Consider the following 26,485-nt stretch of genomic DNA (forward strand, 5'->3'; position numbering starts at 1 on the left):
TGGTGGACGTGTTCTCTCGTGCTCAGCCTCGCCTTGTTTCCCATCAGACCCAGTCCTTTGCTTTCTCACATACTCTCTATTTCTGTCTCGCCCTCCCCTGCTCTCCCTCCCGCTCTCTCTCTTTGCTCCCTCTCTCCCTCTCTCTCTCCCTCACATTCAGTTTGTGTCCAGTTCCTGGCGTCAGGCCCAGTTGTGTTTATAAACTCTGTCCTCCATTGTGTAATTTGTTTCCCAGACAGAAAACTGTTGTGTATGTGTATGTGTGTGTGTGCGTGTGTGTATGTATGTGTGTGTATATGTGTGTGTGCGTGCGTGCGTGCGTGCGTGTGTGTGTGTGTGTGTGTGTGTGTGTGTGTGTGTGTGCGTGTGTGTGTGTGTGTGTGTGTGTGTGTGCGTGTGTGTGTGTGTATGTGTGTGTGCGTGTGTGTGTGAGTGTGTGGCATGCTCACGCATGCGCATGCATACGTCTTTCTCCCTGTGTATGCACAGTGTGTCTGCGTACATGTAGGTGTGTGTGTGTGTGTGTGTGTGTGTGTGTGTGTGTGTGTATCTTTCTCCCAGTCTATGTACAGTGTGTGTAGCTGTACATCTAGGTATGCATGTATGTTTGTGTTAAATTCTGGGGCAGTATGTAATCTGCACTGTGGGCGGAATTGCAGAACCCAGAAATAATAAAGGAAGAAGGCATTCCTGGTCATTTCCAAGTATCTGCTTAAAAGGACATCACACTCCATTATTCCGCTGTTCAAGTTACAATGAACTCAGCACAGTAAAAGCCTTACATCCTGAGCATGTGTATTTCAGTGAGACTCAACCACTGTTTCAAGTGTCCTGGCTCTTGTGGGAGAGGCACAGTTGCAGTGGGTTTAAAGATACCTCACCACTTGCTATAGTGCCTTCCTGTCAACACAGCCCTTACAGCTAGCTCCAGTGATATTTTGAATGAAACAAAGTCATCTGAGTAGTCAAAAAAGCAAAGTCTCTCAGGTTGTGTTCATTTTCCCATGTGGAGCTCTTGCCAGGGTCTTCATTGTGAGTAAGAAACTGGTCAGCACTGAGCTAATGTCACATGGGTAAAAAGTGTTTACTGTTTACCATAGAATGAGGTTAGTCGAGGTGGTGGGCCGTGGAGCAAGTGGGTGAGAGTTTTAGGTTAATGTCACCTCTGGTTGGGTCATGTTTAAGTTGCAGTGTTTGTCCCAGTATTTTTGGCATAAGGGGCTGTGTTAGCAACACAAGTAAGCATTTATGTTGAATTTTTTTTTACATTAAATAAAAAGGAAAATATCACAGAACCCTAACTCTTGAATAGATATTAGTCTGTGTGCATTGTCTACTAAATTAGCGAAATGTTCATAAATGCACTTTAGATACCTTAGATTATTTACCTTAGTGATTGAAAGACCGCATATTATCCACAATATCCGCTTGTCTTACCAATTTAAACTTAGACTAATGAAATTGAAACATACATACTGCTTATACGTTACTTCTTAATAAAATATTCTCATTTCACTTCTCACTTCTTGCATGCCAATCATGCTTGTTTGGCTGTGAAATTACAGGCCAGATCTTTGGCTTTCTCACTCAACACATAAAGCTACACATACATCTGTCGTTGGGGTGCTATTGAGCTGACAGGGAAGTAGACAAAATAGGACTTATGTAAATAAGATTGTAAAGGTTAAAGAACCAAATTCTAAACAGGTAAACTTTGTAGCTAAGGCTATCAAGGCAGGTAGTTTGTTGCTCTGCCTGTTTCTATAGCTGAAAGACTACATTTCCCAGGATTCTCATCCTCATCTACACCTAGGCTCTGTGAAAATAATTTAATCTTGTTAGTGTTCTTTCAGTCACATAATTCATTTGAAATTACATGTTTTTATACCCCATATGTTGGATATTGGCTGAGTAAACATTGCAGCTTTTACAATGGAGAATGTGAATCCTGAGAATCTAGGCAATGGCAAGCTGCCTGTGTTTCAGTCAGATCTCATCAAATCTCAATCTGTTTGTGATGTTTAGAGTGATTTAAGCAAGAGTTCTGGCATGCACAGCTGTAGAAAGCCCTGCTGTTTCTGCTGTCCATTATCTAGCATCAACTGCAGTTTCCTAGCCTCCTCTACAGTGCTGTGGGCAAAGGGAAAAAATTCACTTTTTGTGTTGGTGGTGGATGCATTTGCCATTAAAGCTATTTTGAATGGTGAAATTAAACTCAGTGCCCTGTTCACACTGGAGAGGAGAATATCACAAGAACACAAGACCAGCATTTTGACATTTACTTACATACTGACTTACACTAAGATACAGTGGAGCATGGGTATGCATATTTGGTGTATGTGTGTGTTTCTGTGTGAAGAAATTCATGTGAAGCTTGTGTGGTATACTGGCCACTAACTAGCTACTTGTCTGTGAAAATCATTCTGCATTCCAAAAGTTTTGATTCTAATAAACTTAGGTAACACATTAGCTACAGTATATTTTGCTAACTGTAATGAATAGATACTTATATACATACATACTTATACATGCATACCAGCAGGTTCAGAATGCAAAATATCTACATATACAACTAGAAAATTTTTATTTAATTAGGTATTTAGCTTGATGATAATGTAAATGAGGGCCTGCTTGCATGTTTTTCTTGTGAAAAATCAGTACAACATGAAAAGCAACTTATTTCATTGGAGTTATCATATGGAAATATAAATGTATAGAATATCTCTGATTCTTCCATCTCATTATCTTCTGTAGAATTTCACTGAAGGAACTCCCTTGTTTTCTTTATGTATCATGCTAGCTAGCTATCTCAGAATCTATAATTATCACTACTATTAAAACAGTTCTGAGGCAGCTGCTTTGTCATACCAAACCAAAAGTAATCTAGCTCCATGCAATTAAAAGGAGCAACTGAGTAATTGGTTAGGGCACAGTTTGTGTTTTAAAAAGTTCTCATCCAGCCTATTTGAGTTCATTTTGCAGTGTGTTTTGGCCAAAGATGCAATGAGACAGTCTGCCACCATAGGTGGCAAGGAGTTGGCTACAACCAGGCTCACTGAACTTACGAGCAGCACAGCCATTTTGTACTCCGATATCTGGATCAACCTGTGCTGCATCAGTCTCTCACGTCTTTCACATTTGCTGCTTCCTTTCATGTGGCGTCAACGCTCTGACAGGCTCCTCCCTCAGCACTGTACATAAGCAGGTGCTCCAGTCCCGGAAATCCAGGCCCCGTTTTTCAAAATTCCACGCAACGCAAACTCAGGTTGGTGGAGTTGTGAAAAAAAGAATTCCAGACTGACACCGCACATTTTACTGCTGTGCAATAACCTATGACTGATATAGGGCTACAGGAGAGAGGGAATCACAAGGCTAATAAAGTGCATTATAATTCACTTCATGTCAGATTTTATTAACGTTCTGTCATAAAGTAAATAATCCACTTGAATGGATGTTACACTAAAACGGCAAGCATAAACATTTGCATAAATATGTATCGTATTTGACCTGCCACTAAATAGGCCTGAGTGGTTTTCCAGTGCTCTGTGTTGGTCAGTGAACTGCCTTTAATTAAAAAAAGACATTTCTTCATGTGACACTGGGCTCGGGCAAGGATTGTGCTTGTCTTTGCTGGTTAATGTGTTTCAATATTCAACAAGCGTTCAAACTTAACAGAGAAACGAAGCAGGTTTTGTAAAATGTATATATAGATGTGGAAGAGTTACAGTTAATAGAAGCAATTGTGCCTGTGGTATATAAATGGGTCTGCCAGGTTACTCAGCTGCATAACAGATTGCCTTTTCTTACCTTTTGGCATTCAGCAGGCAAAATCATGTGTGTGTGTTAATCTTAATATGGCTGATAATAATCCTGCTACACAACAACAAAACTTTTATCTCCAAAGACTCCATAGTTCATCAAGTATTAATGTGGTTCCAAGGACAAGGATATTTATTAAGCCGGTCTGCATGAAAACCAGGAATGGGCTTAGGAACAGGATTACTGTGAAATGTCTCCATGTGTAAGTATTGTGGAGCAGAGGTGCTGCTTTGGTTCCTCTCACTTCTTTCTTGCACGAACTGGTGTCTGGGCGTGTGAACCTTCACAACCTGAAAGCTCTTAGTCAGTTTCTCACTCTTTGAGGTGAGCGTGTGTGTATGTGCAAGAGTTATGTGTTTGACTAAACGCTCTGTGCACAAAAGCGCACATGGTGGGACAGGATCAGAGTGAAACTAGCTGCGAGAGGAAGTGAGAGAGAGAGAGAGAGAGAGAGAGAGAGAGAGGGGAGCCAATGTGGGTTGAAGTGATGACAATTGGACCTAAAATAAGCTGATACTGTTTGCTGAGTCTGCTCGGAGTGTGTGTCCGCACCGTTGCCGTGCATCCATTGTGACGCAGCGTGTGTGTGTGTGTGTGTGTGTGCGCATGCGTGTGTGCGCATGTGTGTGTGCGCGCAATGGCGTGCGTTTCTGCCCGCATGTGCAGAAAGCAGAGAGCTCGCTCGGCCTGGCCTTTGTGAAGAGTCCACGTGAAGGCGCGTGTTTGCATTGAGACACGGCTACATCTGACAGCTCATTCACTGTGGGCTAATCTCACTTGCTTGTTCCTGGTTTTGTCTGTGTGTGCATGCGTGTGTGTTTGTGTGTCTTGTTTTGTGGGCGGTCGTGTGTATGTGTGTGCGCGCGCGCGTGCGTGTGTGTGTGTATGTCTCAACTGTGTGGGTGGCTGAGTGTGTGTGTCTCTGCGTGGGTGGTTTTTGTGTGTGTGTGTGTGTGTACGCGCACACACTGGGCCACATGCTTCTGTATTGACTGCACACTTCCGCACTGATAGCAGGGGGGAGGGAAATCAACAGCATATAGACAGAGCTGGCTTTGTGTGGATCTGCAATATTTGAGTTTGCAACTATGCAGACACACACACGACCAGGACTGTCAAAATTACAAAATATAGCAAGCAGTTAATCGCAGACTACTGATGAGCACAAAGACGAAATATAGGAAGCAGTTAATCGCAGACTACCGATGAGCACAAAGACTAAGACAGCTGAGTTTACACAAGCCTGGTCATATAATGCTGAGGGACCAAGAGGACAGATTCTGCTCACTCTGTGGACTCCTCTCTTGGCCTCCAGAGCGGTGTTTAAATAATTCATTTGCTCTAGATTTCAAAAGCTACCCCTTATATGCAACATAAAAACTGAACTGTCCTGTTCTTGAAAGACAAATTGACTTGGAGTTAAAAATAACTTTTATGTTTTCAGAATGAGGTATATGGCTGCTGTTTTTTTTCCCCCTTTTCAAGCAACATGATGACATCATTCCAGTACATCACTGGCGTGCATCATCATTCTGCCCGCATAGTGAGTGTAGGCCTGGTGATTTGCTGTGTGCCCTTAGCTATTCCTATTGGCCCAGATGCTCTGTGGAAGAATGTGTTTGGCTGGGAACCTCACCAGTGAAGTTTCTGGTGAATTAAACATTTTGCTCTCACACTTCTGTTTTTAAACGGGTGGGTTCAGTACGGCGTGTGTACAGTTGGTGCGGTACGCGACACTTTCCCCGAACAAGGCACAGGCCGGCAGCTCTCCTGCACTGAAGCAAGTCCCCGGTGCAAAAACAGCCGTACTTCTGGTGCAGCATCTCACAGCTGTATTTTCTCAGCCTGGTGAGTCTAGTTCCCTTTCTGAATGCGCTGTGTACGTCACCTTGGGCCTTGGGCCACCAACATAGAGCTCCACTTCTGCCTCCAGAAGCTCAGCCCAGCTCAGCTGTGAGCGGGTATATCTGCCCCACTGTACCTGGTTCAAGGGTATCGCCCGGTCATTGTCTCAAAGAGGGACCGCTCAGTACGTTTGCAACAGTGTGTGGGTCCAACAATGTCTGCCCTGCCAGCTTGCTAAATTATAAATAGAAAAATATAAATTATATTAATTAATCATTTAGCATAAAGCATCAATAATGTCTAGAATTTCCACAAAGCGATGAGTAGAATATATCTTAAACGCATATACACGTATTATGTGTATGTGTGTGTGTGTGTGTGTGTGTGTGTGTGTGTGTGTGTGTGTGTGTGTGTGTTTACATGCAGGCGGCCAGGGCAGTTGTCTGGGAAAGCATGGCTGAATTCAAGCAGAGCAGAGTATGCTGTGATTAAGGATAATCCCTTGCTGTAGTGACTTTCAGGCTTCATCAGACAGGTTCACATTGTGCTGACATCCTCCTTGCCATCCTTTTTATTGCTCACATTAGCGTTCGCCTTGTTCCAATAACTCTCTGTAAGTTCCTGGAAAGATCCCCAGTGCTGGAGCAGCCTCAGCCATGCTTGCATGGGGGTGGGGATCGGCTTTCTTTTTTTCTTTTTCTTTTTACCCTTTTAGTTGTGTTTTTTGGTCCAATCTTTGAAGAAAACTGGCAACTCATATTGCATTAATTATTCATGATGATTATTCCTTTTACATTCTCAAACACTTCCAAGTCCCTGAATGGGCTTAGATTTGAAGAAATTTCATCAAAAAACCTCTTGCTATCTGATATTTGAATTATCCTGCACAAAGTGGAAGAGGTGTTCTGCAACTATGGTCAGAGGTCATTTGCAATAGGGCTGTTTTCATCTGACTCAATATCATCCTGCTCTGGGTTTAAATTTAAGGGGATTTTTGTGTGATGCCTTTGTCTCGTATCTGAGGTATTTATGTGCAGTTTATATGCAGGGGTAGTTGCTGATGTTATTTGTAAAGGTGGTGGTAATTATTGCACAGCTGCTGCGGTTAGTAAGGAGTGAAGGCCCATCAGACTAGTGTGATGATGAACACAGGGCAGAAATTGCAGACCTTTCTAAAACCCAGGGTGCGTTTGTCACTCAGGGTCCAAAGTCACATTCTGATATTTTTTGTGTTCTTGGGTTTTAATTTCATAGGCGCGTCCCCAGCGCAGCAGCGTCCCTGCGGCAGGCGTTTGTCACCGTATCCCTGTCACCTGTGCCCAGGTCGGCCGTGGCGGGGCTCGGCGAGCCAGGCAGTCGCCGGCGAAGGGCAGACGTGTCCCGCCGCGGCCCTGTCTCGCCCTGTGCCCGAGTGCCGCGTCCTTGGCCCGCGTCACCCCTGAGATCGGGGTCGCCATGGAAGCGTGGCAGTGAGTTCACAGGCGCCGGGATTAGGGTGACCTCATCCAGCCGGCCGGGGCGGCAGGCCCCGCATCGTTGCAGTTTTTCGAAGGGGCGCAGGCCATGATGGGGGGGGGGGGGGGGGGGGGGCTGTTTTACCAGTCAGTGCCAAATGCGTCGAGCCTACGTCTCTCTCTACGAACAGCAGAGGCTTTAGCGCCTCTCTGATGTAGAGGGCAGAGCACTTTGGAGAGACAGGCGTGATGGAGGGGGGGGCAAGGCCGGGAGAGCAGGAGATGATGCGAGGGGATGAAGGGAAAGATAAAGGACAAAGGAAGGAGGAGAGCAGGAAAGATAGCGGGAGAGGAGGAAGAAGGGGACAGCGTGTGGATGTGTCAGCGTCACTCTCTTTACACATACAGCTCAGTGCGCCGCGGACGTGAAGACCAGCTCTTGGGTTACAGGGAGGAGGGGTTCTCAGGTCAAAGTTCGCAGCTAATACGGAGCTGTGGAAAAAGTTACTGCAAAACGGTCACGTTGCATTTAGTACCAGACACTCATCTTGAAGACAGCATGCGTTTGTGCGGTGCAGTGTGCAGTTTTCCAGCTGTTCTTTTAGAGATATTTACATACCGGTTCTACGCTCTTACCAAAACTCCATGAAAGGCCCCTCTGGCTGGCTGGTTGTTACTTTACAGCAATATTAATGGTAGGATAATAAATTCTGAAAACAAGTTTTTTTTGCAGGGTTTTACAAACAAATGACCCTGTCATTTCAGACAGTGCTGTTAAATGTCAGGGCCGTAGATGATGTGGCATTTCAGAGGCGGAAGAGGACGATTAGAGTGGGGATTGGGGTCGAACGGGAGCTGTACACCACTAGGGCGGGGTCAAGACAACGGGACACCCATGTGTGTCACTAGGAAGGAGAGGGAGCGTTTTTCTTTTTGTATTTCCTCTTCCCCGTGAGATTATTCCTCTGTGATCCAATTAGCTCATGAATTAACCGCCTATTTTGACGGCAGTAATCAGCTTGCGCTGATGCCACAGGTAGCACAGGGGCGAATGGAGGAGAGCCTGCTGATCTCTACTGTTATGACAGGGCAGCTGTCACGCAACGCCGACGGGGCCGGAGTCCAACCACAGGCTTCGGCAAAAAGCAATGGCCCGGCCTTTAAAGCCTTTCCACTTCGAGCGTTGGAAAGGCTTTAATGGCGTCAGGACTTATCACCAGGAGACTCTGGGGCTGCCCCTGACCAATTTGAAATACGTTATCCAAACTTGAGTTTGCGAGTCGGAATGCATGGCATTTGAGTTGCCACTTGCTGGGTGTTACGGGGTGTTACCAACATGTAGCATGGTGGCGCTACTGAGCCGGTTCGTCTCAGCGGGTGGCATTTCATGCAGACGAATCACTTTGGTGTTGGTCTAAGCACTGAAGTGAAGCAGGACTCTTATGCCTCAAAACAGTTTTTTAATATTTCCTACACCCCCCCTCCCCTTGTTATTTGGTAGATAGGCTCATTGTGAAACCAGCGCCCTCGCTCAGCGATTCTGGATGACGTGAAAGGTCACAGCGGCCGTCTGAGGGACGATTTGTTGAATTAAGCATTAGTATGCCGTGATTAAGGTTAATTCTTCCATGTAAGTCTCACCAGACAAGCTCTCCCAGTGCTGACGTCCTCCTTATCACCCTTTTTATTGCACAGATTAGCTCTCGTCTTGTACCCATAATTCCCTTCCAAGTTCCTGGAAGGAGCCCAAAGTCTGAAAGGCTTCACTAGTAGCAGCAGCTTTGGGGGTGGGGGTGAGATTGTCTCCTGCCAATCTCTCTCTCTTTTTTTCCGTTGTTGTTGTTTTTCCATTCTGTGTAGGCTTAATACGTTTATTCAGAATTGAACAGTTGGCGCTTGTCAGAACTTGTGGTGTGTCATTCCAGACTCTTGAGTTTCTGTCCCCTGTACTCTAGAGTACTTGACTGAACGCTTACCCCTCTCTTCCCTCTATCCTCTTTCCTTGTGTCTCCTAGGGTTCCTGCTGTTCAAGGATTTCTGTATGAATGAGATCGATGAGGCGGTCCCCCAGCTTAAGTTCTATGAAGAGGTAAGGCTCACAGCTCCTCCTCCTCCTCCTCCTCTTCGCTCTTCGGCAGCTCTCCTCACCTCTCCTCGACTCCAGTTCTTTTTTTTTTTTTTTTTTTTGTTAACATTGGTTCAGCACGCTGAAATGTGTCCTGTTTTCCCCCCCAGACCAGCATAATAGCATTTAACACAGAGTGCTTTATATGCATGCTTTCTTTACATTGCTGTTGCTCAGATTATTTGTGGCTGCAGGCACGTTGGCATCACGGGAGGTGCCAGGCGCTGCTCTGTGAGCAAACACAGTCACGCCGTTCATCATCTCCGTCCTCACTGTCAGCGCAGTTCCACAACATCGCCGCGAGTTTGGCCACGCATTTTTCCTTTACTGTTATTACACTGCAGCAGCCTCACCGGGACCAGTGACACAAAGTTGATCCTGATGGGGTGTTGTGCAAAATATTTTGACGGCAAATGTGTTTGCCCTCGTAAGATTCAGGAGCTGGCATTTAATTATGGGTTCAAGGCAGGCAGTGAAAGCATTCACCAGTGGAGGCCCGTGGATTAAAAGAAAAGCAATTCCTAACTCCTAAATTCCTGGTATCTTGGTGTCTGAAAATAATGTGATCAGGTCATCTTTTTATTGGTTTATTATTTTATAATATCGGTTTTACATATTTGATATAGTCTGTTTTTTGCTTAAATATTAAGATATCCAGCTCTGTTATGCAACTCCCCCTTTTAAAGAGATCAAAAAAATGCAAAAGATATACTTTATCAAACCATAAATCAGTACAAATTGAGCAATCTATGTGTTAGAAAATATACTTTTTTTTCTTATACCGAACAAGGATTAAAATGTAATATGCCACCAATCACTATTTGCAGTTTGCAAAACGCGACTTTAGATCAGTTATACAAGTAAGTGGCAGGACAGCAAAAGCATTTTGCATGCTGTGCCATTGTCTGACTTTCTGCTCTGTGATGGTGTACTTTCTAGCTGTGCAGCTATTGTTTGATGCCTCTGCTTCATTAACTAGCATGATCCTCAAATTGGCATCATAACTCCCTCTCAGTCCCTTGGTCACTTGCCCAGCCTTTGATCCCCTTGGCTCTCTGCAGGTAGGCTTATCCGTTTCCCTACCACAAGGGTAGTTACACACCGCAACTGCCGAATGCGCACTCTGTCGACCGGTCTCGCTGTTGGCCATGCAGCATTGTCAGTTTTAAACTTGTCAAGGGCACAGCAGAAGTGGGATTTGAACCCGCAGCCTGCGGACCGTTCGGGTTCCCCGACCACCGAGCCGCCCTGCCTTCCTGTAGAACAGCAAATCCTTCCTGCCATGACTGATGCCAGATTTACTGCGAAGCTAATCTGGGCGTGAGAAAGGGGCTCCGGACAGAAGATCTTGAGGGAACGGCAGCTCTGCCAAAGAGAGGCTGTGTCCGTACCCTCGGTGACCGCGTTTTAGCTGCAGTACCACAGCGGGGGCGGACACCGTGACCTTGGACATGGAGCTCTCATACCCTCCATGCTGCCGGTGGTGTTTAAAAACCCATCCAAATGAAGGGGAGCCGGATCCCCACGGCCTGCCGCCCTGGTGCTGCTGGCCACAGACAGTTTTCCCCTTCTCATCTCTTGGGCACGGAGAAAGCAGGAGGATCCATAATCGCGGTGTTGGCAGTGTGGCCCAGCAGAGCCGGGGGGGGGGGGGGGGGACGGGGCTATCAGATTGGCCCTCCTCCAGCACACCACGCTCTCCAAACTTCACCCTGCTCCCAGGGCACGTACACGTCGCACACGGAAAAATCTTTCGACAGGCAGTGTGTTTTCCCAACTGAAACAATCCAATGAGCCGTGCGTTTCCGTGGGGGGGAGCAGGGGATTCACCAGCGTTTAATTGTAAGGGATTGCAAATAAATTCCTCTCAGGTGAATTTTTCCTCACAGGAACGGCACAGCGCTTGTCCCCGCTTGCTGTAATCCGTTGCTCTGAAAAATGCTCCTCTCTGTAGCCCTTTGCCTCTTCATGACAATTTCATTCCTCTCTGTGTGTCTCAGCCTTGTAACAGAATTTATTACGCCTCGAAGATAGGAGGCATTTTAACCTTCTTTCAGGTTAAGGAGTTTACGGCCCGGGATTAAGTATCATATGATTGCATTTTGGATTAAGGGGGTAATCTGGTCCGATCGTTTCAGATTAAGGAGTACGAGAAGCTGGACTCGGAGGAGGAGAGGCTCTGCCGCAGCCGGCAGATCTACGACGGGTACATCATGAAGGAGCTCCTGTCTTGCTCGCATGTAAGGCCGCCCCAGAGCCTCTTGAAAGAGCTCACGAACACACACACACCGAGACACTCCCCCAGCCACACCGCCCCATGGTCTCACTCAAGACTGTGTTAATAAGGTATAGTCTGAGTTCCAGGTTGTATTTAAATGACATTCTGTATCTCGCCTCAGAAGGTTATTTCATTCGGTAGTGGCGTGTCACTGGCAGCCTGTGTACACAACCCACTATCATTAGATTACACTGTTTATTTTCCCTTATATGCTTTCCAGGACGACTCTGAGTAGATACCTTACATGGCTATCATTATGGCAGGATAGTTAGTTGATGAGTCACCTTAACATCGTTGGTGTCATTTGGTACCAGTTATTTGCAATTATATGAATAAATGAAAATTTACTGAATAAAGTTGTCAAACTGACTAAAAAATATGTTTTTGCCTGCTTAGCATAAACATAAAATGTACTTATGTACATTTATGTACATTTCTGTAAAGTGTCCTCTGTACTGGCCATCCAGTCAGAGGACAAAGACAGTTGTCCAAAGACTGCCTCTATCCAATCATAGCACCTCTAGCTGTTAGATTACACCCTCTTATTCCCCACCCACAATATTTCACTTTTCCATGACCTTGCAATATTTGGAGTTTAAACCAGGAGCAAGTATTTGGAGTTCACAGTCAGAAGCAGGTGCTTTGTGAGAACAGGGTGTAGAACTCAAAGCTCAACAGTTTTCTATGGGAACTTCCTTCCTTGTTCAAACCTAGGATCGGACACATCAGAACATTGCCAAAACCCTATGTAACATTTAACTTTCTTCATAGGAAGATTATTTATCTTAAAGAAAGAATGTGTCTGATTCAGGTTCTTAAGTCTTAAGTATTTTCTTAATGCTTGCGTAACTTTTTTTGCCAATACAGGATTTGTTTTAACAAGAAATATCTTTCTGATAAAATGGATTATAAGTCACGGAAGGAAGTTTATCTTCTGTAAGAGAACACCTTGACCAGAAGTCTCATAACTTGTGAGAAAATGTTGAATGGTTTTTAGTTGGTGTATTTTGGTTAAGGTTTTTTCATTTTTGTTTGTGCTGTGAAGTCACTTCTGTGCAGACATCAGTGCGGTGACACTCAAAGCAGATAGCCAGGGCTATGCACTTCAGGCACTGTGCATCAAACCAAAGCTTACCCTGCTTTATATTTTCAAATATTCATGACTTTCAGCACAGGATTTCATTGTGGGCTTCAGTCCCTAGTTTGATTTGAGTCTAATGCAGTGTCAGCCTACGAACTGCCACAGTGTGCTTCGAAAGGGAAATCCACACAACTGAAAAATCTGATTTTTTTCAACTGTCAGTCACAAGCATGGATGTCAACAGTGAAATCTTAACCATTGATAAACCTTTTTTTTTTTTACCCAAAATTGATCAAAGTGAAAGGGTACCATTAAAGGTTACTCAGTGATACAGGAAGATATTCAGGGTGGGTCTTCCTCTTTCCCATTCCAAGAAGAGAAGAGAATGGCTAGCTCGCACTGGAGTATCTTGTGGAACAGCATTTTCCGTTTTCCGTGCAACTACAGAGAAATTGCTGCTTTGACAGCAAAATATTGTAGACTCATTTAGGGCACTGCTGTTAAATGATTCAGTTCTGTGTAGTAATTACATCAGTATAGTGTTGCTGTGGTAGATTGTCTAAACCCTTCAATAAGTCCAGAGTGAAAAACAACATGGCTGTTCACAATACAGGAAGCTATCAAGCTAGCTCTGTTGCCTAAGATTCAACCATGTTGGCTTGCTATCGATGTCAGTTTAAGTTTGCTGTGAAAAAATCTCTATATCCTTTTTACAGAACATCTAATTCTCCAGTATCCAAAACCTATTTAACAAGTTGAGTATGAGTACAAATAGTGTACAGTTACTTCCTGTTAGGGACTGGCTAACTTGTCAGTCAGCAAACCTAGATAACGTTAGTGATAGTCAGGTGACATTTAGCTAGCACGGCAATGTGTATGTTAAGTAAAAAGACAGATTTTGTGGAAACACCTTTATTTTGTTAGATAAATGTAGTAGCACTATGTTGGAATGTATCTTCAACAATGAATACCTCATTTCACCTCATTAATGCAGTTTCTTATTCATCAGTCTTTTGAGGTTAGGCTTCTCCTGATGAAACATGATGACAGAGCTTGCAAAGTGCGCAAGGAAGTCTAAAATTATATTTTTTGTGGGACGAATGTATCAAGCACATTACATTTGTTTCAGATTTTTTTTCCTCTGATGGTCTGTGTTGATTTAAGTCACTGGTGCATTTTTTAAACCACAGAATCTTATGAAAAGGTAAAAAAGACAAAAACATGTTACCGTTGTGTCATCTTGCAATGATTTTGTCATTAACAGTGATTAATCAACAGTTGCCTGTCTTGGTCATCAACTAATCAATGAACAAAAATTTAAAATCAAGAGCTGGTCTCTTGATGTGAACTGAGTCGTGCCCCCCCCCCCCCCCCCCCGGAACAGAGCTATGTACCCCTGAGGCTAGTTCTGGTGTCTCTTCCTCAGGATCAATATACCACTGCAGTGAGAGCTCCAGACTCGGTGATGCATCAAGTATGCTGTAACACTCCCATTTATTTTCAAAATAAAAATGTTTTCACATCAGGCCATTACAGAAATGTGAAATTATTTGAAACACATTAAATAGTTTAACTGCGATGCTTAGGCAGTATGCTGTCACCAAGCATGCAGTATGAAAACTGAACTTCGTGGCTTCTCTTCCCAGAAGGCATTGCGAGAGTGTTCATTTCACTCAATCTGGTTAAGCAGCTGATTCAGTTGTCTTGATTCAAGTCTCTGTCTAGACTTGAAGAGCCATATGCCAAGCTGCTTTCTGGAAGCAAGGAGCCACCCACTGACTCTTTGCATTTGGCAAGAAGCAAGAGGGCAGGAGGAGAAGGGGAAAATGAAAAAGAATTGGGTCGGGGGGGGCGTTTGAATACTGCTTACATACTGGTCTAAGTCTAGAGTTATTCAAATACTGATCCTGTAGTCCGCCAGGAGTCACACAGATTAGTGGTTGGAAGGAAAGTGCTGGCAGGGAAAGAAAAAAAACAAAAAAGCCAAAAAACTTTAAAGGGCAAGCGGCACCTGGAAATGATAAGTATTGCTGTGACAATCATTCTGATTGTTTTGGGGTGGCCAGACATCTTCTCTAAGGCAGTGAATTGGAGGACCTTCTTGGATCCGCTAAGGAATGACCCTGGTCAAGGGAAGTGTAAGGTACACAGACCGCAGTGGATTTCCATCAGACAGCTAGTGCGTAGCACTCCTGACAGGCAAGCTGCACATGGCAGTCCTTGTCTTTAGCACAGATCGTGCTGTGAGCCCTGGCAGTTTAGGGATACGTGCCCGCCACCTGGCTGCAAACCCGCTCTGATGCAGAAACGGGGCAAGGGCTTCCATAGGTACACACCACACTAGACACTAGGCTAGAGACAGCGGATATTGAGGGACCAATCGGTCAGGTTCTTCACATTTTTTGATTTGGACCCGGAAAACCCAGACTGTTCAGGAGTGCATCGGATGCGAGACACAGCGTAGATGATGGATTTTCTTTTCTCTTTTTTTTTTTCCTGAAGGAGCCTCAGCAAGCACAATTTAATGGGATGAATCGTGGCCAGTTGGAATAAGCTCAGAACGGCCTTAGGCCCGGAGTTGAATATCCCTGTTATACGAGAATGGCACCCGTTCAGCTGCCCATGCAGTGTGTGTGTGTGTGTGTGTGTGTGTGTGTGTGTGTGTGTTGCCCAGCTCTGGCCTCACGCCTGTCCATGTGTCTGTCGCCCATGCAGCCCTTCTCCAAGAAAGCAGTAGACCATGTCCAGACTCACCTGGCCAAGAAGCAGGTGCCTCCCTCTCTCTTCCAGGTGAGCCCCCCCCCAACCCCTCGGTGTCCTCTCGGCTCCATTCGTCCCATGCCAGAGGCCCAGGTTGTGCACTGCGTGAAGGTGGAGGTCACCAGAAAAGAGTCCAAACACCTGACGGCTGGGCACACCATGTTAGGCTGAGCGGCCCTGCCCCCCATATGTCTTTCTGTCTGTGTGTGAGGCACGGCAGCCCAGTTAAGGTGGAGCTGGTCTTCTAGTGCACACCAGTGGTAAAGAGCCCCCTGCTGACCCCCTGTTTCCCCTCTCTCCCTCTACACCAGCCCTATATCGTGGAGATCTGTGACAGCCTGCGAGGGAGTATCTTCCAAAAGTTCATCGAGAGGTGAGGCGGGGGGGGACGAGGTCTGACCTTTCACCCCGTCTGTATTCCTGTGTCCCTCTCTGTCTCGGAGGGACACCTCTGTGTCCCCCTCTGTCTCGGAGGGACACCTCTGTGTCCACCTTTGTCTCCGCGTGTGTCTGTGGATTGCCTGTGTTTTTCTCTCGTTAGGATTCTGCATATCTGCATGCATCTGAAAGTCCTCTGATTCTCTGTTTCTGTTTGAAACCTCATTATTTACCTGCTGTCTTTTTCCAACAGTGACAAATTCACTCGCTTCTGCCAATGGAAGAATGTAGAGCTCAACATCCACGTGAGTTTTGTGTGTGTGTGTGTGTGTGTGTGTGTGTGTGTGTGTGTGTGTGTGTGTGTGTGTGTTTGTGTGGTTTTCACTGCTGTTCAAGGTGATGATCATCTTTCTCCTGTTCTCCACACCAGCATTCTCACTCCCCCTCCCTCCTGGTCTCTTTCTTCCTCTCAGTTGACAATGAATGACTTCAGCGTTCACCGGATCATCGGCAGGGGTGGCTTTGGAGAGGTTTACGGCTGCAGGAAGGCGGACACGGGCAAAATGTGAGCGAGGGGTTGGGGAGGAGTGGGACGGAGAGGTGGGGCAGGCAAAGGAATAGGGTGGGGGTAGCACTGTCATCACCTTCAAAGACTATGGAGGTGGATAACATCTAACAAGCGGTTTCCTCACAGTTCTGCTTGTGTCTGTGTATGCGTGCGTGCGTGCGTGTGTGTCTCTCAGGTATGCCATGAAGTGTCTGGATAAGAAGAGGATTAAGATGAAGCAGGGCGAGACGCTGGCACTCAATGAGAGAATCATGCTGTCTCTGGTCAGCACTGGGGTGAGTGTTACACCACACGCTCCCTCTTAAACACACACACGCACACACACACCCTGCCTGCTTACAGGCACACATTTGTGTGTGTTCATGTTTCTTTCTCTCTCGCTCTCCTTGCAGGACTGTCCGTTCATTGTGTGTATGACATATGCCTTCCACACTCCTGACAAGCTCTGCTTTATCTTGGACTTGATGAACGGTAAGACCTTCAGATGCAGTGAATCTCTCTCTCCACCCTGCCCCCCACCCAGTGAATCTCTCTCCATCCAATACCCCAGCCTGCAAGTCTCCCTCATCCTTTCCTCCCCTCCACTCAGTGAATATCTCCTTACCCAATCCCACACAGTGTTAATATCCTTCCACTTTCCCCACCTTCCTCTCACCCAGCCTCCTATCTCATCCTCTTTCCCCAACACAACCCTCCTGAGGAGCCTCTCAGAGAATTTTGGGTTGGGTATAATTGGAGTAAAGGCTTGAGGTATAATGAGGCCCCTTCTGTGTCATCCATATATGACATCAGATCTTAGAATAGCCACATTAGTGTTGCAGGAGCTTATTGATCGTAAGAGTCGATCGTAGGAGCCCTTGATGTCATCCTGGAGTTAGAGAGAAATGCGACAGTGCACTGTATGGGCAGAATGTGTGTGTCTCTTCTTCTCTTTAACAACCCCCTCTGTTACCTTTCATCTCTCTGTCACTGTCTCCTTCTTTTACCCCTTTACGTTTCCACTGTCATCATACCTCTCCTCCTTTCCACCTCTGCATCTTTCTTTGTCCTTCCCTCCTCCCCTTTTTACCGTCTGTCTTTCCCCTTCCCCTCCTCCATCCCTCTCTCCTTCCCTCCCTCCCCTCCTCTCTCCCTCCCTCCCTTTCTCTCTTTCCCTCTCCCTTTCTCTCCCCTCCCTTCCTCCATCCCTCTCTCCTTGTCTCTTCCTGCCCCTCTCTCTTTCCCTCTCCCTTTCTCTCCCCCCTCCCTCCATCCCTCTCTCCTTGTCTCTTCCTGCCCCTCTCTCTTTCCCTCTCCCTTTCTCTCCCCCCCTCCATCCCACTCTCCTTGTCTCTCCCTCCACCTCTCTTTCCCTCTCCCTTTCTCTCCCCTCCCTTCCTCCATCCCTCTCTCCTTGTCTCTCCCTCCCCTTCTCTCTTTCCCTCTCCCTTTCTCTCCCCTCCCTTCCTCCATCCCTCTCTCCTTGTCTCTCCCTCCCCTTCTCTCTTTCCCTCTCCCTTTCTCTCCCCCCCTCCATCCCTCTCTCCTTGTCTCTCCCTCCCCTTCTCTCTTTCCCTCTCCCTTTCTCTCCCCTCCCCCCCTCCATCCCTCTCTCCTTGTCTCTCCCTCCCCTTCTCTCTTTCCCTCTCCCTTTCTCTCCCCTCCCTTCCTCCATCCCTCTCTCCTTGTCTCTTCCTGCCCCTCTCTCTCTCTCTCTCTCTCTCTCCCAGGTGGGGACCTGCACTACCACCTCTCTCAGCACGGGGTCTTCAGTGAGAAGGAGATGCGCTTCTATGCCGCTGAGATCATCTTGGGCCTGGAGCACATGCACAATCGCTTTGTTGTCTACAGAGACCTCAAGGCAAGAGGGACCTTTTTTCTTTCTCTCTTTTGAAGAGAAACAAGGTTTTATTCAATGCAAATTTATTTGCAGTTTCTTCCATCTCTGTCCCACTCCACCTGTCAGTCTTGCTCAAAAGCACCCGCAAAGAGTTAACTGTGTCAGTTAGCGCCCTCAGTAATATGACTGTGTTTGCGATGTGCGTGTTCAGTTTTGACTTGTGGCAAACCCCCAGTAATGCCCTAAACTTTTTGGCAGCCAAGCGTCGTGGGTCATTCACTGGTCTCTGTTGATCCGTTTCTCTCCGTCTCCCTGCAGCCAGCCAACATCCTCCTGGACGAACACGGCCACGTGCGGATCTCTGACCTGGGTCTCGCCTGCGACTTCTCCAAGAAGAAACCTCACGCCAGCGTGTCAGTTTTCCTGTTGGAGAGTGCCATTTTGTGTTGTGTGTGTCCTTCGGTGTGCTTTGCGCTTTGTTTCGTAGGGGGGGACTCACAGGTCCGGACGCGCGATGGTTTTTGTGTGTAATGACGTGTTTTGATGTGTGGAGTCACGTGTATTTTCTGTATGAAGCGAGGTGTTTTGCGTGGCGTGTGTGCTTTCTGTATGAAGTGAGGTGTTTTGTGTGGCGTGTGGCATGTGCGCTTTCTGTATGAAGTGAGGTGTTTTGCGTGGTGCGTGTCCTTTTTCTATGAAGTCAGGTGTGTGTTTTGTGTGCGTGCTTTCTGTATGAAGTCAGGTGTGTTGTGTTTTGCGTGTGTGCTGTGTGCCAGGTTTGTGCTGTGTGTAGTAAATGGCGGGGCGTGTTGTTTCAGAGGGACCCACGGTTACATGGCCCCCGAAGTACTGCAGAAGGGCACGGCCTACGACAGCAGCGCTGACTGGTTCTCTCTGGGCTGCATGCTCTTCAAACTGCTACGAGGGTGAGAGTCTGCGTGTGTCTGCCTCTCCGTACCCATCCCTCTCTCTCTCTCTCTCTCTCTCTCTCTCTGTCCATCTGTCCGTCCCACCGCTCAAACCCCCGCCCCCCTCCTGGTCTCTGCCCCTGTTTGATGTGAAGTGTAAAGTTTAAATGTCAGAGGTTTGGACCCGGGAGGTCAGCTCACAGACATCAGAGAAGAGGGGGGAGGAGAGAGGAGTCAGAAACAGAGGCAGAGATGGTTGCTAGGGTGCGTGGAGGCGCACAGAGCGGGGGAGTGAGAGTTGGGGGGAGTGGGGGGGAGAGGGGGGGTTGATGTGTCTCTCCATTGATGTGTGTGTCAGTGTGTTTGAACACTTCAAAGCCAGGAGAGAGGGGTCAGGGGAGACAGGCAGGCAGGCCCCCAGGATGAGACGGAGTGAAACCTTCAGAACAGACAGCCCCACGCCGGCCACCCTCTTCCACTCCTGCGTCCTGAAAGAGGCCATTATGGGGTGCCGGGCGGTTGCCAGTTTTTGGCTAGGACACAAGGGTGGCGGACTCTTGAGGTCCCGCGGAAAACCGCGCCCACCTTTTTCGCCACCTAAACCGAATACCCCCCCCCCCTTCTCCTCCTCATTCTTCATGGCGCTCCCCTCCTCCCTCTCGCTCGCTTCTTCCTCCTTCTCTCCGTCTGTCTCTCCTCCGTTCCGCCGCTCCCCATCCCGCTGTTGCCGGCGGTGACGCTGACGGCGGCTTTTCTCTCCACAGGCACAGTCCATTCCGACAGCACAAGACCAAAGATAAACACGAGATCGACCGCATGACGCTCACCATGGTAAGAATCCCTCTCCGCACTGCCTCCCTGCTTTAGAGCACTGTATCAGGAAGTATGTGCCACCGGGCCAGGAGTCAAACCAAACCGCCTCCAGTCCAGCTCGCACCCACGCTGTCATCATGCCGGTCACATGACCAGTCATGAATTATTAGGCAGGTAGGGAGTGTAGTTTAGAGCATAAAAAAGGCATTAGAACATGCCTCATTGGTGGATTTAATTAAAGGCCACTTACAACTGTACTCTGAAATGTTATCTGTGGATGACATTTCATAATATGACATTCATATTTAACTGGAAAGTGGAAACTAATTGGAAGAAAAAGGCTTCTGGGGAAAAGAAATCAACACGATATGGATAGCTGCCCCCCCACCCCCCCCCACCATAAAGTGTTCACTTTGACATGCCAAGTGCATATCAGGCCACTGGGTAAATTTGATATGCACAACCCAACACTTTCCCTGGGTTTTTCTTTCCCTGAGAAGCATCCTGGTTACCGCTCTCAGTGTGTTGCGCCGTACGTTTTATGATAAAAAGGAAAACGTGTTTGCATGAATTTGCATGTTGGGTTTGCATATTCCCAGGCAGGTTGTAATCTCTCTCTCTCACTGCGCTGTCACACAGCACGGTGGCACGCACACCCGTTAATGTTCACTAACGCTTCAGCGTACAAGTGGGCATTTCAGCGCAGGCAGCCCGACACATTCCTGTTAACCCTTTGACACCAGCTGCCGGACTCCCCGTTGCCTGAGGCAACCAAAATATTTGTCAAGCAGCCTCCAAAACTCAAGATAAGCAGTGTAGTGTCCAGAGAAATTCACAAACACTGGCTGTTTACAAAAGCTGTTTTTCGTTTAGTTTAGTTGTACTAAATTAGGATAAATATGAAAACTCCAGTAAATCGGACCATTTTTAACTACAGGTCTACAAATGGCAAACATGAAAAAATGCATGCGTTCCTTTCCAAATTCCAGAGAGATCAGGTCCATGATTCACTCATTTTATCTGCCATAGTGTCATAGTGAGACTGGGAAATGATAATACATATGTTACAAAATGTTACTGTTTTACTGAATTTGAATGTTTATCATGTCTGAATGATGACCTACTGAGGACCTGTTACCTTGTGAGTCAATGATGGGTTTAGTTGTGCTTTATAGAAGAATGTTGAAAATATTTTAAGAAGACCTTAAAAAGGGAGGAAAAACCCTCCTACAGAGCAGTGTAATTCTAATAATCATACTAATAATAATCATGTTGCAAGGGGAATATCAAATCTAAACCAATTGAAACAGATGCATTAATGAGTGTAATGAGTGCAGCGCTGGTAGCTCCAGAAGTGCTTTACATGTGCTTTACATTTAATATGGTTCTTCACTTGAGCAACAATGCATTCTGCGTTCAGTTTTAGGAACGCGGATGAAAAAAAAGAACGTTTGATGGACGGGTTTTCTCTCAGCTGTGAGGGGAAAAAGGGGAGGCTTCAGAAACGAAATGGAGGAGCGTTTCAGGAGGCCCTGAAAGCGCTGCGAGACGTCGCTCTCACGGCGCCGCAGTAATCAGTCACCGCGCCGCGTTTCTGTTTGAGGCATCTCGAGTCGAAAAACGACGCGTGCCGGATGGAAACGCGAGAGCCCCGGCTTCCCGTGCTCCGCTCACCGCAGGGGGGGGGGGGGGGGGGGGGGGCGTGTGCGTTCGCGTGTCTTCACGAGCAGCCTGTGTGTTGTGGAAACACAGGCGCCGTGATTAGCGTGCGGTTTGGTGAAATAGCGCTCACATGTACCCGGCCACATTCGCCTGCGTAATGTACACATAATGCTACATTGCCTGTTTAACAGCCTTTCTTTCACGCGTGCACAAACACTCCCACGGACATGCACTGCAGGCTGTGAAGTGAAAGGTAGTGAGTAATTATGTGAGCTTTGTGATGAGGCACCAGTAGAAGAGGACAGTCATTTCTTGAGACACCCCCCCCCCTTTGTCTGACCTGTGCCTCTTCTCCTTTTCAGAATGTGGAGTTGCCAGACTCTTTCTCTGCGGAGCTCAAGTCTTTGTTGGAAGGACTGTTACAACGAGACGTGGCAAAGAGGCTGGGCTGCCTAGGACGGGGGTAAGAAGACCACGCGTCGAACTGGTTGGGCAACAGGGGTTTGCGGTCTTTCCACTGAACAGCAGCACTGCGGCATCAGTGGTGTAATTACGGATCAAGTCGACCTGAACTCCCTGTTGAGAGATTTTGATTTTTCCTCAGGCTCAGCAAGCCCCATGTCTACCTGTGTAATCACTTAAATCACTGTCTCCTTCTCCTTCATGAATCACTTAAAAAGTTTCACAGAATATAACAGGCTATAGCTGGGTCATGTGTGAAAAGAACCCCACTCCATCAGCCCGGCCTGTTTGAATCCCTCCTCACGTTCCCTTGAGGAGGAGGCCAGGTTATTAATCGTCAGGTGCCCGGATCTTTGCTCTTCGCTGAAGGCACAGCATGAGTAATGCTGCAGTTCAGAGCCAGATTAAGAAATCGATAGCGGAGACTGGACGGGAGCCCAGCCCTCGGTCTGCCGCGTTCTCCCGTGACCCGAGATGGCGTTGCTGTGCTGTAGATCGGCTCTCGCTGTGTTTCTGACGCAGCGGGCCTACAGTCCCCCCCCCCCCCCCCCCCCCCCCCCCCAGGCCCGCAGCGCCCCACTGCTAAGGACATGCTAACGAGGCCTCCGCACAAGATAGAGCAGTCGCAGGTGGTGGCATGGCGTTCAGACACTCACCGTAACTCGATCCCATTGATTTGATCCGGTTAATTGTGTTTGTTTTTCATTAAGAGTGGGGCAGGACACCCTTTTTACCTTGCTCTTTTCATCGCCCTCCCATCAGCCACTCTTTAGTTTTTCTGACCGTAATCGTGTACAACATAACTTTCTTTTAAGACCTGAAAATTACCCCAAACTAAAGACCCTTTGTGGTCATGTTTTTGAACATATGAAGTACATATTCACTTTTTTCACCCTAATTGCTAAACAAAGCCCTGAAATCAGCACAGGAAGTGTGTCCTTTCAGTCTCCGTGTTTAGAAAGAACGCTTGAGATGGGGACGTCCTTAGTAGTCTTTATCGTTCATTCCGTACTCTAGAGGCTAGCATAGGTGTGTGACGCTTTTGGGAGATTCAGATGACTGTTCATGTGTAGGTGCCCGATAGACGGACCTAAATGACGGTGGAATGATGAATGATAACACCCATAGCCCTACGTCACACGTTTGAGCCGGCCTTGGTCGTGTCACCACCCTGGGCCCTCAGTACTGGGGCAACCGTTGGATTGGGTGTCACCATGGAAATGCACAGCAGGTGCAGTTCATTAGCATTTTTTTTCTCATCGGTTACATCACGTGGTCATGTCTTTTTGGCTGGGCCAGAAATTGAGGTCTTTGAACGCCTTCCCCTTCCCCACATGCATACCTGAAAGTAAAGCTCAGAAAGTCTCCATCTGATTCGCTACCTTATCTACAAAGAACATGTAAGGATGATAGTTTGGTCTGCACGGCGGGCTTTAAGGGGAAGCAGCAAAGTCATCCCTCCGCAGCGGTGACAGAAATGGCCGGGTCCTGCAACAGTAATAACCACATGATGGTTACCAGTCCTCATGAAAGCTAGCGGAAACCATGTGTCACGTGCCTGAGAGTGCTGAGAGGAGCTGCTAAAACGGACCCTAAAACTCGAAATGACTCATGAGGAGTAGCCTCTCGTGAGCGAGCTCAGTTCTGCTCTATTCTTTCCATTCTATTTTTACCCCAGTTTCTGAAGAAGGGGTGGCGGGAGACAGGGGTCACATTGCGGAGTGGATCGATATAGATAAGAATTGTGAGAAGAATTGAGAACCTGAACTGCTTGCCCCTCTCCAAAGTTTTGGACTGCTTCATCCCGCTGCGGCTGGGGCCTCCCACAATGCTTTGCAAAGAAAGTCGCAAACCGTGTTCCACTGTCTTGTTTCGGTAGCCTCAGAATTTATGTTGAAACCGAAAAAGTTCAGTTCTGAAGTTCTAAAAAAAAAAAAGCTGACGCATTCCGTAACATTTTTTTCCAGCGTTCAGTGATCTTCAGTCTTAAATATTTTACACAAAAAAAAGCGTCCTGAATGGAAATGCTTTTTCTTTATCCTGCAGCAGCCAGAAATGGCTGGTGACATTAAACAGCTGTGCAGACAGAGCTCTCTAATTTAGTCTCCCTGCAGCTCTCAGAGGTGCACTTTGTGCACAGTGTACATGCGGTACAAAGCACTACCGAGAGTCAGGTCTCCCCAGTCTCGAATGCAGGCTTTTGAAACCGAGCCATTTGAAACCTGTAGTACAGCTGCCGCGCCAGGCATGCTGGGAAGGTGTTCCTCTTCAAGGATGCACTCAAATACTGTTTTAACTGTTACACTTTGTCTCCACAATGCGTAGGCTGCTAGACTGACACCTGGTGGCCAGACATGGGACTACAGTGGCACGCAGGGGAAGCCGCAGTGGCGGGCTTAAGGGGCGAAATAATGACGGGCCATCTCTCTTTCCGCAGGGCCTCGGAGGTGAAAGAGCACCTTTTCTTCAAAGGGATAGACTGGCAGCAGGTCTATCTCCAGAAGGTGAGGTCACAGCAACCCTGCCCTCAACAATGCTGTCTGTGTGTGTCTGTGTGTGTTTGTGTGTGTGTGTGCTGTTAGTGAATGCCTTTCAGTCCCATAAATATGAACACACAGGTTTACCTCCACCCAGTAATCACCAAGATTTGCATTCATATTTCCTTTGTACGATTACCAATATTTTCACGCCCCCAGTAAATATGAATTGATCAAATATCAACAGTGCTTATTCAATCGATATATTAATCAACAGAGGAGGGCTGTGTGTTATTTATTTAACGTCTTTGTGATGGGCTGGATCTGTCAAGGGTATTTTAGATGCCGTAACAGCTCTGTCATTGAAACGGTGTCATGCAGGGCACCAGTGGTTGCTGTACAGGGACTCGGCTGACTGGTGTGTTGGTGGTTTCCGTGCCCACCACACACTGTGACCCCATTAGCACACATGGATGCGACTGCTGACGGCTGCTGTTACTAACGCTGTTGATTAGCAGCGTCGTGCTGCAGCTTTTGCCCCAGTAGTTGAGAGGCCGTGTGTGTGTTTTGTGTGTGTGTGTATATGTATAAGCGTGCACACACGTGTGTGTGTGTGTGTTTTTCTCTGCGTGTGTGTGTGATTGGGCGGGGGGGGGGGGGCGGTTGGGGGGTTATTAGCAAGTGCTTATTGGATTCATTTATCGCCAAAGCAGTTGGGCTGATTAAACAATAAAACCTTTGTCGTTTCGGTTTGTTGAAGAATTTGCATCTTTTGTTGCCATGGAATCCTCTAAGCTACCGCGAGCGCTTCTCTGCAGGAATGTTTTTATTCCCGTTCCTCTCCCTCTCCCGCTGTGGAGCTGCGGGACCTATTTATACAGGCGTGTGCACAGTGCGGCTGTGTGACAGTGTGCCGCGCGGCTTTGCGCATGGTGTCGCAGTGTGCTGTACGGCTGCGTGATGGTGTGTTACGTGGTTTTACATTCGGTGTGACGGCGCTTTGTATTGCAGTACTCCCCGCCCCTGATTCCTCCTCGGGGGGAGGTCAACGCCGCAGACGCCTTCGACATCGGCTCCTTCGATGAGGAGGACACCAAGGGCATCAAGGTTAGCGCTCTTGAGACGCCCTGTTCGCTTTGAGCGCCTCTTCCTCCGTCAGCCACATCTCGCTGGGTTCATTATGTTTGTGCCCATCCTGTTGTCGTCTCCATCCCCTGTTTCTCACGTCTTCCATGCGCTCTTCATTCCTCTAAGTACCACAGATGAAAGACTGAGTGAAACAGACACTATGTTGATTAGTAATCCCTGTACCAGCAGTTTACAATGTGTGAACCACTCAGCCTTTTAGGGGAGGAATGAATGTCTTCCTGTCGTGGTTTAACAGAGTGTGGGAGCCACCATTTACCACTGCGGTGCGCTGTAAATGACTAAAAAATCTTTCTGGTTGAGTGCTAGTGAGTGTTAAATGTTGCAGGTCAGGTCCTTGTGAGGCTGTATGCAATGGTCAGTGGTTAGAGGCCCCCCCTGCTCCAATGCTGAAACCCTCCTTTATTGTTGGTTATTTGTAGCTACTGGACAGCGACCAGGAGCTTTATAAGAACTTCCCCTTGGTGATCTCGGAGCGCTGGCAGCAGGAGGTGGCAGAGACCGTGTACGAGGCAGTCAACTCCGACACCGACAAGAACGAGGCCCGCAAGAGAGCCAAGAACAAGCAGCTGGGCCACGAGGAGGGTACGTGCCAGTGCTCACAGCGCCCTCCGCTGCTACGGAGGGGCATTGCATTTGTATCCTTAAAAAATGTGTGTGTGAGCGAGCTGTCTCTGTATATTAAAGGCAACACAAATGTTTTTCAAAATAAGCAAGTATGTCGGTTTCTTGTGAATATGAATGAGTACTTGCCACGTCTGGGTGTATGCGAGGTCAGAACTTGTGGTCTGTGTGTATGTGTAGTTGTATGTATGAATTGGGATGTGTGCTGAATCTTGCTTCTTGTGTTGGCCCTCACTGTGCTCTGTGTGTTTGTGTGTGTGTAGACT

The 26,485-nt window shown here is 47.3% G+C and overlaps 1 protein-coding gene across 1 annotated transcript in view; it reads left to right on the forward strand.

Annotated features, from left to right (window-relative positions):
• Positions 1 to 26,485, forward strand: part of grk3 (G protein-coupled receptor kinase 3) — a 51,462-nt gene that overhangs the window by 22,453 nt on the left and 2,524 nt on the right. The window contains exons 3-19 of the mRNA XM_036529218.1: positions 9,134 to 9,207; positions 11,382 to 11,483; positions 15,318 to 15,392; positions 15,674 to 15,735; positions 15,994 to 16,045; positions 16,214 to 16,305; positions 16,484 to 16,583; positions 16,701 to 16,779; positions 18,018 to 18,148; positions 18,446 to 18,540; positions 18,946 to 19,053; positions 19,800 to 19,866; positions 21,873 to 21,973; positions 24,410 to 24,476; positions 25,461 to 25,556; positions 26,018 to 26,180; positions 26,483 to 26,485. The exon at positions 26,483 to 26,485 is cut by the window's right edge and continues 134 nt beyond it. Coding sequence (XP_036385111.1) covers positions 9,134 to 9,207; positions 11,382 to 11,483; positions 15,318 to 15,392; positions 15,674 to 15,735; positions 15,994 to 16,045; positions 16,214 to 16,305; positions 16,484 to 16,583; positions 16,701 to 16,779; positions 18,018 to 18,148; positions 18,446 to 18,540; positions 18,946 to 19,053; positions 19,800 to 19,866; positions 21,873 to 21,973; positions 24,410 to 24,476; positions 25,461 to 25,556; positions 26,018 to 26,180; positions 26,483 to 26,485 — 1,467 coding nt within the window. The remainder of the gene's footprint in view (positions 1 to 9,133; positions 9,208 to 11,381; positions 11,484 to 15,317; positions 15,393 to 15,673; positions 15,736 to 15,993; positions 16,046 to 16,213; positions 16,306 to 16,483; positions 16,584 to 16,700; positions 16,780 to 18,017; positions 18,149 to 18,445; positions 18,541 to 18,945; positions 19,054 to 19,799; positions 19,867 to 21,872; positions 21,974 to 24,409; positions 24,477 to 25,460; positions 25,557 to 26,017; positions 26,181 to 26,482) is intronic.

The sequence above is a fragment of the Megalops cyprinoides genome, chromosome 5, assembly GCF_013368585.1.
Source record: "Megalops cyprinoides isolate fMegCyp1 chromosome 5, fMegCyp1.pri, whole genome shotgun sequence".
Taxonomy (NCBI): Eukaryota; Metazoa; Chordata; class Actinopteri; order Elopiformes; family Megalopidae; genus Megalops; species Megalops cyprinoides.